The 10712-nt window shown below is 38.0% G+C and overlaps 1 protein-coding gene across 1 annotated transcript; it reads right to left on the bottom strand.

Annotated features, from left to right (window-relative positions):
* Positions 1 to 9363: 9363 nt before the first annotated feature.
* Positions 9364 to 10025, bottom strand: LOC131642739 (uncharacterized). Its single transcript, XM_058912957.1, has 2 exons — positions 9542 to 10025; positions 9364 to 9398 (listed from the first exon to the last, which is right to left on the bottom strand). The coding sequence occupies exons 1-2, from the start codon at positions 10023 to 10025 to the stop codon at positions 9364 to 9366; spliced, it is 519 nt and encodes a 172-aa protein (XP_058768940.1).
* Between the last annotated feature and the right edge of the window lie 687 nt (positions 10026 to 10712).

The raw sequence follows: 10712 nt of genomic DNA, 5'->3' as shown, positions 1-10712 counted from the left end.
TGGTAAGCTACTCGCAGTTTGTGGACCCCAATAGGATTGCTTGCTATAGTTCTAGCAAGTTCACCTGCACCAATAGGATCATCTGTCCTAGTTCGGACAATTCACTTGCACCAAAGGAATTACCTGCCATAGTTCTGACAAGCGTACCTGCATAAGAGTGATCGCCTGCTATAGTTCTAGCAAACTTACCTGCATGGAAAAGATTCACCTGTTCGGAGACTCACGACTCGAGGGTCGGAGAAAATACACCAATCACAACACGAGGGTTGGAAACTAGGCTTTTGTAGTATGATTTGAATTTTGATGTAATAGTGAGACGGGAATTGATTACCAGACGGGAACTGGGTTTAATGATGGTTTGGACTGCCAATAGAAATTGGGCTTTTTGTGATGTGTAAATGCACTAGATGATATGCGTATGCTAATGCGTATGTATGTATGCTAATGATGATGCAATCCCGAGATTTTATCTCCTTAAACCCATTGAGCTTGTTTACTCCATGCTTGCACTTATACCCTGACTATGCTTATGCTGGCTTTGTAATGTTTATGTATGCTTATGCGTATGTTTGGTTGACGTAATGAGTGGAACAAAGTAATGTCTTCTGTAAGATTACCTGAAAAGGTCTTTTTGGAATGGAAGTGAATGTTTGTCTTAAAGAAGACTATCTGAAATGATTTTTCGACATGGTAGCAATTTGTCTTAGAGAAGACCACCTGTAAAGGCTCTTAGCGTAGATAGAAATTTGTCTTAAAGAAGATTACTTGAAAAAGTTCTTAGCAAGGGATGAAGAATGTCTTTAAAGATGACTACCTGAAAAGGTTGAAAGATGTCTTAAAGAAGACTACCTGAAGAGGTTCTTGAGAGGGATGACGAATTGTTTTTTTTTTTTTTTTTGAAAGGGACTACCTGAAAAGGTGCTTAGGACAAGAATGTCTCGAAGAAGGCTACCTGAAAAGGTGCTTAGAAAAGTAATGTCTTAAAGAAGACTATCTAAAGAGGTTCTTGGAAATGGTGATAATTTGTCTTGCATAAGACAGCTTGAAGAAACTCCTAGAAAGGATCATGAGATTCGTCTTAAAGAAGACCACATAAAGAGTTACGGTGTAATGTATCAGCCAATATATGCAATGCATGATTTGTATGTATTTGTATGATGCTCCAATGGTAGGTTGTTGATAACCAAAGCGTATATAGCTTGCTGGAGTTGCAGGTTTGTTTGATAAGGTGGGGTGTGATGCTAGCGCGATTTCCCAATACCTGTTTTGTTTGAACTTTGAAGATCGTAGTTAGGAGAAAGATTTGTTCGATGTTGTAAGGTGCGAGAACGCCTTTTTCCTTTTGTTGTGCGCCTTGCCCCAGTTTGATGATTTTTTTTTAGAAGTACCCCACGCCTTTAAACTTTGGAGGTTCTCCACACTTTTAACCTTTGAATTGTTTGCCTTATGGATTTGATATCCAATGCCCCAGTGTTCAGTGGAGAAGGTGCCTATGATCTCCAAGTTATGAGGGAAGTGCCCCGAGGAATAACCTCGTCAGATGCTTTGCCGTTTAGATTAAAGGGTGTGCCCTTGGTTTCCATGATATGGAGGACTATCCATAGTGTGTTATCCTTCTGAATTTGAATTCTTCCCATATTTGACATGCCCCTGTTTGAGATTGCTTTGAGATGTGCCCCAAGTCGATTGAACCTTAGGAAGACTGCCCCTAGTTAATAGGATGTTCGATTGTATGCCCCTGTGCTCCTTGAAATTTTTGCCCCTGTTTAGGAGAACCCCCTAGATGTGGTTCCCCCGACTCCAGGGTCTTTATTAGAAATGATCACCTTTGATTAACCCATTTCGAGATTTCCTCGATGCTAAGTGTATACTCGTAGATGGTGTTGTACTTTTTGAGACGTAGCTCCAATGGAATGCGTATGCAAGTTTTGAAATCAAAGTCCGTTATGAATTAGGACTGGATGGTTTTGAAAAGAATGCTTGAAGAAGCGTAGTGATTAGAAGTAGTTTTAACAAACATAGGAGTCAGTATAACAAATCCTGCTTAACATGCTTTCATGGTTAACCTTGCCTCAATTAGGACTTTTAAATGTTGTAACTTGGCCTGGTTCATGTTTTAAGAAACAATGGATATAAGGCTCAAAATTTATTTAACCCACCCCTTTCTCCTTGATGTTCTCCAGATCCTAAAATTCGCCTAATTCAATGAATGCGCTTTGTTTGTAAGAGAATCGTTTTTTTTTTTTTATGTTTAAGCAAAAGCCTTAGTAGAGATCCAAGCATTGATGATTTAGCAGTCACAAGTTTATCCTTTGTATTTCACCTTTGTTTTTTATCCCTTATTTTTGCATGAACCAACTCTTTTGAGTTTGGTCCATCGGGATGCCCTCATTTTTGCCTAAGTCATTTTTTGTTTCCTTTCATGGAATTTTTGTTTTGACTTAGCGGGCGTTTTTCTTTTGAAAGCTCCTTTTGAGATATTGATTTTTTTTTTGGATATTGAATACTGTGACTGCCATGTCAATTTTGATTTGTAAGCTTCGCCTTTGATACTTCCTTGATCTTGAATGATATAATGAGGAAGAAGATTGTTGTGAATATTATCTCCATTACTTCCTCAACCTTTGATGAATGCGAGGAAGAAAATGTGCTCGAACCTTTGCTTTGCTTGATGCTTGAATCCTTGCTCGGATTGACTGATTCTCTTGACAACCAAAACACACCATTGAATTAATCGAAATCTACCCATACCCTTGGTTAAAATCAAGGTTTTTTTGAAAAAAAGTAAAAGCAAACTCCAACTCCTGGCTCGAAGGGGTGACGAGGGATTAACATCCTTATCTCTCCACTGTTTGGGAATTGAAACAATGCCTGTACATCCTCGGTTCGGTCTTACCTCGAAAGCATATGTTTAGCTGGACTTAGTCATTTGTATTCGTCATTCTCCCTCAAGTTTGTTAATAATTCTAAAAATAGAAGTGTGCGACTAGAAAGTCGTAGTAGTGTGCGAATGAATCGACTCCAAAACCTGCATGGTCATCCCATTAGAATTGTTAATTCGAAGGTACAACTTTTATCTTGAGTGACACTTAGCGATCGTAGAGGTTGAAGTTTTGAGCATGATAGACACATATTGACCCTAGGGATAATCTCCTTTGTAGACCCATCGACTTGGTTTTACTCCTTAGTTAATGAACTTGTAGAAGTGAGGGTAATCTCGGATTCTCCTCGGACATATCAAACCTGTCGGGAATGAACTGTTAGCGGTGGGTTTTCGTCGTACCGGAACTTCATGAGTCTCCTTTGACTGAACCTCTTTTGCTTTTCATAAGGATAGTATCACACCATTCGTAACCTTTAGAATTTGTAGATTCATAAGGAGGACCTATGACCTTTTCGCCCCTTGGTGTGGGGTTAACACACGTCGCCTTCTCTCCATCGTATTCACGCATCTTTGTTCAGGATTTTGCCCCAGTTGGACTAATCCTTGCCCCCAGGTTATCGTGGAGCGTCCTTGAAAGTTTGATATGTTCTAAGATGAACCCCTTATGACTAGATACCCCTTGAGTGTATCTATGAGGGAACTTCTTTGTTGAACTAATCCTTGCTCGATGATAACCTTTATTGTATTTATGATCCTGTTATGACAAGGCATGGACATGCGGAAGGCGTGGTGAAAGACATCCTCTCTTTCCTTTGTAGGACCAAGATCATTCTCAATTCTTTCCTTTCTCCATAGTCTATGATCCTTTTGATTTTTTTTGGCGAGTTTCGGGAAACCGGCTAGCATGGTAAGCTTGGGTGCGGGCGAGGATGCGAATTGCAAATGTGAATGTAGATGCAAATGTATGTCAATGCAAATGCATGCGTAAGCGAGAGACTCCTTGTATTGTAACTCCGTGTATGCAATGCAGACGTGTAACATATGATCCTAGGGATAGCCTTAAAGGCGACACTTAGACCCTCCTGGAATCTTCGCAGGATAAATGATATGACACGCTAAGGGAAATCCCTTGGATTCGAGAGTATGCAGAAGATAGCGGCTAGTGACCGTTCAAGACAGTCACTAAATCTCATGGCCATCGAGAGGCCAATCAACGTGTACCAATGAATTTGTCCCTCGTGGGAAGGTTCTCTATGCGGAACACAACCTATCTAAGGACGATATGGACGAAGAGAAATCCCTACAGGCTAGGGATGTGATGTGTAAATGGAGATCCAAACCCTACAAGTTAGAGGGTGCGCGGGAATAAGCATGGAGTGACCGTTCAGGACAGTCACTAGATTTCATAGCCATTGAGAGGCCAATCGAACGCATGCTAGTGAAGTTGTCCTTCGGGGAAGGACGCGTCATTGTGAAAACACGTGGATGTAACACAAAATCCCTATATGCTAGGGAGTACGTAGTAGCAAGCACGGGGTGACCGTTCACGACAATCACCGAATCGCATGGCCATCGAGAGGCCAATTGACGTGCGTTAATGGAAATGTCCTTCGTGGGAAGGACGCGTAGTTGTAAGAATACAAGGATATAAAAATAAAATCCCCACAGGCTAGGGGATGCGTAGATGGTGATGTCCTTCGTGGGAAAGACATGGTCTTTAGGAATTTGTGTCCCTACAGGCTAGGGACCACTTAGGAGTACCTGCAAAATGGCAATGCATAGATATTCGAAGTATATATGTTGCAAACACATAATAAGCACATAAACACAAAAGTCCTAGGTTCATAGGTTCGACGTAACGGCTCTAGGGAGCCTACCCTTTTTTTTGGGAGTGTTCTAGAAGGTCTCATGGGGTCGTTCGTAGCCTCCGAGACTTTTTGTCTCTTTGGATTTTAGAACAACTCATTTTATCCATGAGGTTCGAATTTTTGGGGTAGGTTCTCGGAGAGATCAGCCAAGTATCCAGTCCTGCCCTCAACAAAGTCAAGCCTCGTTTTGGACATTTCCGAATACTCAACCCACTCCGAGTGGAGTTATCAATGAGACTCGTAGGAGATTCATACTCCCCTATTGATCTCAAAGTTAACTCCCACACTTAGGGTTTAAACAAATAATTTATAATATCCCGACAATATAAAAAGCAGCAATTGTATATAAGCGACCAAAGCAGTATTTATTTAAATTATAATAAAATAAATAAATAAAATTACTGTAAATAGATGTAGATAAATAAACAAATGAATTTAAATTTGAATATTTAAAAACAAACTAACCTCGAAGTCCCGCCGCTTATAATTTGACAATATAGTATGACAGTAATTAAATAAAAATTTAAATTACTGTAGTTTAAGGCTGTAAATAAATAAATAAATTTAAATTTAAATATTTAAAAACTAACCTTGGATTCCGGCCGCTTGTAACAATGCAGTAGAACAAATATTTAAATAAAATATTAATTTAAATTGAGGTGAAATAAATGTATTTATAAATAAATAAATAAATAAAAATTTAAATATTTATATAAAAAATAAACCCTAAAATTGGCGAGTTAGCCAAACCCTAAAAATGGCAAATTGGTCAAACCCTAAAAGTTTGCCAAACCTAAACCCTGCCAAAACCTATAGGAGCATAGTAATTACCATTAAGTGGTCCCCAGCAGAGTCGCCAGCTGTAGCAACCTGCCTAAAAATTTAACTTAGAGAGTCGCCACCTATTCTGAAGGGCGAATAGGAAACCCTACGCAGTATAGAGATCAGGGTAAGATACTATATTCAGGTCGAGGGAAGGTGTTAGGCACCCTCAACCCTTTCCTATGGCTTTGAATCTAAGGTAAAGGTTTATAGCAAAAATTGAGGTTTATAGCTAAGGAAGTGAATAGGGGGAAAATTGAGATTTTGAGGAAGGGGACTCGCCTTGTTGCCAAGTGCCTACGTATCTCCTTATGGAGAATCAGAGTCAACGTAGTTCGGGAAGGGTTGTACGCCATTTAGAGTTGGAATTTGATTTGATATGTGTTTTTTAGAGGCTTTTTGGTTAGCCTATCGCAGTTTGTTTTGTCTTTGTAATTTGAATGGAGTTTAGAATTATATTAGGGTTTGGGGCGTACAACCCTGATTTGTCACTATTAACCGCAATAATCGATTGATTCAATTACCATAGTTAAAAGATTTGAAATTTGCATCATCACCAATTTTAATCGATTGATTCGATTATCACTAATAATGAATTAAGGTATATTTTAATAACTTTTATAGAATTTTTTATATGCACTGATACCCCTCGTAATCGATTGATTCGATTAAAAAGAATAACAAATTAAGTCGAAGGGAAGAAACGGTTAATCATCACAATTAATAAAATAATTGCAACCATTTAACCAAATAATAGAAACCAGATTTTATTTTAATTAAATAGCATTTTAATTAAAAAATATTGTTAACCATAGCGATTAATTGATTTAATCGGCACGAATAACAAATTATGATTTTTAATAATAATATCAAATATATATTTTATTTTACCAAATATAATTATTATACATAATTAATTATATAAAAGAATTAATAAAAAATCAATTATATTAATTAAATTGAATTAGTTGATTAGGCTTTGATTCAATGTGGTTGGTTTGAGGGTACATGGTATAAGGAGCACATTCTGGGCGTTAGATCTAAGGGGCTAATGAGTCAATGGGTTAGATCTGAGGGTACATGAAGGACTATGACGCCACAAGCACATGGGATCATATGACAAAATTAAGAGAAAACAAATATAAAGGGCCAGGGATCGAACCCTGGACCCTTAGGGCAACCATAAACGCGCGTGCCAACTCAACCATGGCCAGGATGTGTTAACAAGTTAACTTGTAATAATTATATAAAAAACAAACGCACCACCAGACGACGCGCGCGAAAATTTAAAATGGCTAATCAGATGAGGACACCTCATCATCTTCTTCAAAGGGCCTGTAAAACTTTGTACATTTTGCTACGACTTAGCTACGATTTTACCCGTAGCAACGTTTACCTGCAAAAATCGCGAATAGCACATACATGCGTATAAATATGGCGCGACCCCTTCAATCCCCTCGTTTACCTCATACGAACCTAATCATATCACTCCTTTGACCTAATTTCACCTCTACAAGAAACCCCTAATTTAAACCCTAAAACCTTAAATCGGTTAACAATGGCAAGATACGATTGGGGTACACAAACTTTATGCAAACAATCCAGAATCAATCACCACACTTAGGAAAACCCAAATACACAATCAAAACAACAAAAACATGCTTACATGATGCTAATCGAACCAAGTTTTGAAACGACTTACTTTGACAAAATTGAGGTAATTCTGGGGGTGTTGTAGTAGTGTACCGATCCAGACACGTTCCAAATCCTTCAGTGAAGCTTTTGCAACCGTTAATTCTTGTTGAAACCTCTTAGAACTCAAAAACCGAATCCAAGCTCTTTGGTGATTTTTTCGTTCTTGTAAATATGCCTCTCTCTCAATTTTTCCGTCCCCTAATCCTGTGGTTTAGGTTTAGTACTTATAGGGGAAAGAATTAGGTTTAGAACAAGAGCCCAAAAACTTGTGAATCCAATCTTGCCATGTTTGAGGAATTTCATTTGTTTCTTGAATAAAAAGTTTCCTTTTTGCCAAAATTATGTATCAATCTCCTCCTATTTGATTCACCACGAAATTATATCCTATCTTAGCATTAATGTTGATTAAAAATCAACAAAATATATTTCCTATCAAAATTATTTGATTTCTCACTTATTTAAATCATTAAAATTTAATTTTAAATGAAATAAGATTATGTAAAATCCAATAAAATAATAAAATTCGTGGCATATGTTTTAGCTAACTTATGGGCCAAGTTCAAGTCATAAAAGTATGGGCCTATTTGCAAGAAATCCCATTTGAACCTCCTTTTCTCACATTTGGTCCTCCAAAATCACCTAACTTTGATCAAGCATATCTCATTCAATTTTTAAGCTATGAGGGAGATCTAATATTTTTTAGAAACCTCAAGAGGTCCTCTACAAGCCACTTTGGAACATATTTTTCATTTGAAGCTTTTATCTTGACCATATTCTCTTTGGGAAAAAACTGTTTCTGAAGGATGCCTGAAAATGACCTGTAATCTTTTGCCTTGTATCTTCTAAATGAAGCATTTCTAGCCTTGGCTTGTGAGACACAAAGTTGTGGAGAATCCAATTTTCTTCAAGATAGGCTTTGAGTGGGGAATTTTTGATGTTCCATGTGAAAGTTATGCCCAGTCAAAGTTGGGTTGACTTTCTCCTAAGAAACCCTAATTTGAACCTTTTCATATTTGTTCATCTCTGAGTTTCTATTAATGGAATCATGATCAATTCTTGATCAAATGATGGTTATGCACCCCATACTTGATGTTTGCCCAATGATTAAGGTTTGGATCATGCCTTGATTGTGATTGACCTTTCAATTTGGATCAGTTGACTGTGGATCTGGATCATTGATTGAGCAAGGCTTTGGATTTGAATCTTGATCTTTGAATCATTGTGAATGGAATATGGAGGGCAAATTTTGGGGTATGACATACTGATAGCTTAACCAAATATAATACCGATAGCTTAACCAAATATAATACCCAACTTAACCAAATAATACCGATAGCTTAACCAAATATAATACCCAACTTAACCAAATAATACAGATAGCTTAAAAAAATAATACTAATAGCTTAACCAAATATAATACCCAACTTAAATAACTTACCATAGCTTTTTGTGTACGCTCGTCAACAAAAGCTCCTGTTTTCTTTTTCCGAGTCCTCGCAAACAGCTCGGTCATAAGTGGTGGTCTATTTAATTCCTTAGTCTAAATAACAAAATAAACTATAATTAATAATATCAATTATTAATTGAAATTATAACTTTAAGAAGTGGTAATAATTATTACCAGGCGTCAAACATGCTCAGCAGTGCTTATACTTCCAACAGCATTAAGGCAACCCCCCTTTTCAGATGCTCTCATCTTCTTTGCATTTTCAGATTTGGCCGCAAACTCATCACTCTCCCAATATTTAAGAAGTTCCCGAAAGATTTCTTCTCCTATCCAACTGGGACGGATGCCATGAAGTTCCCAACGCTTTCTAACACGTCGTAGCATCTCAGAAAGTCGTCTTGCAGTTCTGCCATAATAATTTTTTTTAATCTGTCTCTCTTTCATTGGTTCCCACACACATTTTTCCTGCAATAAAAGTAGATAAAATAAAAGTTAGATAACTGTAGTGAAAAAGTCATTTAAATAACAATAACTTAAACAATAAATTAAGTATACCTGAAAATGCGTAAACCAATGTTCTCTATCCTCTCCCTTAACATCTTTAAAAGTCTTTATAAGTTTTTTATAATTCTGCTGAATTATATAACTTATAAATTTGGCAGCAGTTCGACTCGGCGTGAATCTAAAAAACATTAATTTAATTAACATTAATTATAAAGTTATTAAAAATGGAAACGTATACTTAAATAAAAATTGATAAATAAGAAACTTACGAGCTTCCTTCGGGCCTAATAAAAAATCTCCCGTCAATGATATGAATCTGACTCGGATCATCATCCCCTCGAAGATCGCTCCCATCCAACTCATCATCCGCAGCCTCATCCTCCGCCTGATCATCATCCTGTGGGGGCACATGTGGGGGATGTGGGGTGGGACCAGTCTTTGTGGGAGGTGGAAAACTAGATCCTCCAGTCTGCTGGAAAGATGGTGGGGTGGGACCAGTCTGTGTGGAAGGTGGAAAACTAGATCCTCCAGTCTGCTGGAAAGATGAGGGACTAATCTGTGTGGGAGATGGAAAACTAGATCCTCCAGTCTGCTGAAAAGATGAGGGACTAATCTGTGTGGGAGGTGGAAAACCAAATCCTCCGATCTGCCGAAAGGATGGGGGCACATGTGTCTGATGGAAGGATTGGGGCATCTGTGTCTGCTGGAAGGATGGGTAACCAGGTGGTGGTGGGGTAATAAAAGACGAACTGTCATATGGATACGGAAAGGAGAGTAGTGGCAGAAAAGCCTGAGTACTGGCCATGGATATACGATTAACCTGACTCTGCGGGGGAGGACACGTGGCCGACTGAGGTGACTGACATACTACTACTCGTGGGCGTTGTGACTTCTTCTTACCACTATCTGTAACACCCCAAATCTACCCCGCAATAAAGAGGAATACCAGAGTACAAAATTTCAAGCAAATAGAACCTAACGATTCGGAGCATCACATTTTAAACAACAAAATCATATACATATATCATGCTCAATTACTGAGATACATAACACACATGTAGGAGAACAATATCGAAATCATTAATCATTGTCAGCCAATCAAGTACTTGTATCGCAGCGGAAAATCATATGTCAACAACAATACAACTCATAATATCACGACCAAACACGGCACGATACATCTAAAAAGTCTCAGCATAATCTAAGGACAAGGTTTAACAAGGATAAACACAAGAAACCAAAACATAAACAAGTAATCCAACGTTCCTCGAGTGCTACGTATCAGAGCATCGACGCACACCGACTCGAGCTATAGGTACACGACTACTCCGCGTCATTACCTGCACGTTACCAACGGAGGGTAACATTCAAACAGAAAGGGTGAGATATCAATCATTATAAAGAAGCGTATGATAATATTCAAAGCGGAGAAATAATCATACATCGGTCACCACTTCTCAACATATATCACTTACTACTATTCACAACATTC

Source organism: Vicia villosa, unplaced genomic scaffold (assembly GCF_029867415.1).
Source record: "Vicia villosa cultivar HV-30 ecotype Madison, WI unplaced genomic scaffold, Vvil1.0 ctg.005748F_1_1, whole genome shotgun sequence".
NCBI lineage: Eukaryota > Viridiplantae > Streptophyta > Magnoliopsida > Fabales > Fabaceae > Vicia > Vicia villosa.
The sequence above is the reverse complement of the archived record's forward strand: the minus strand, read 5'-3'. Positions and strand labels throughout refer to the sequence as shown.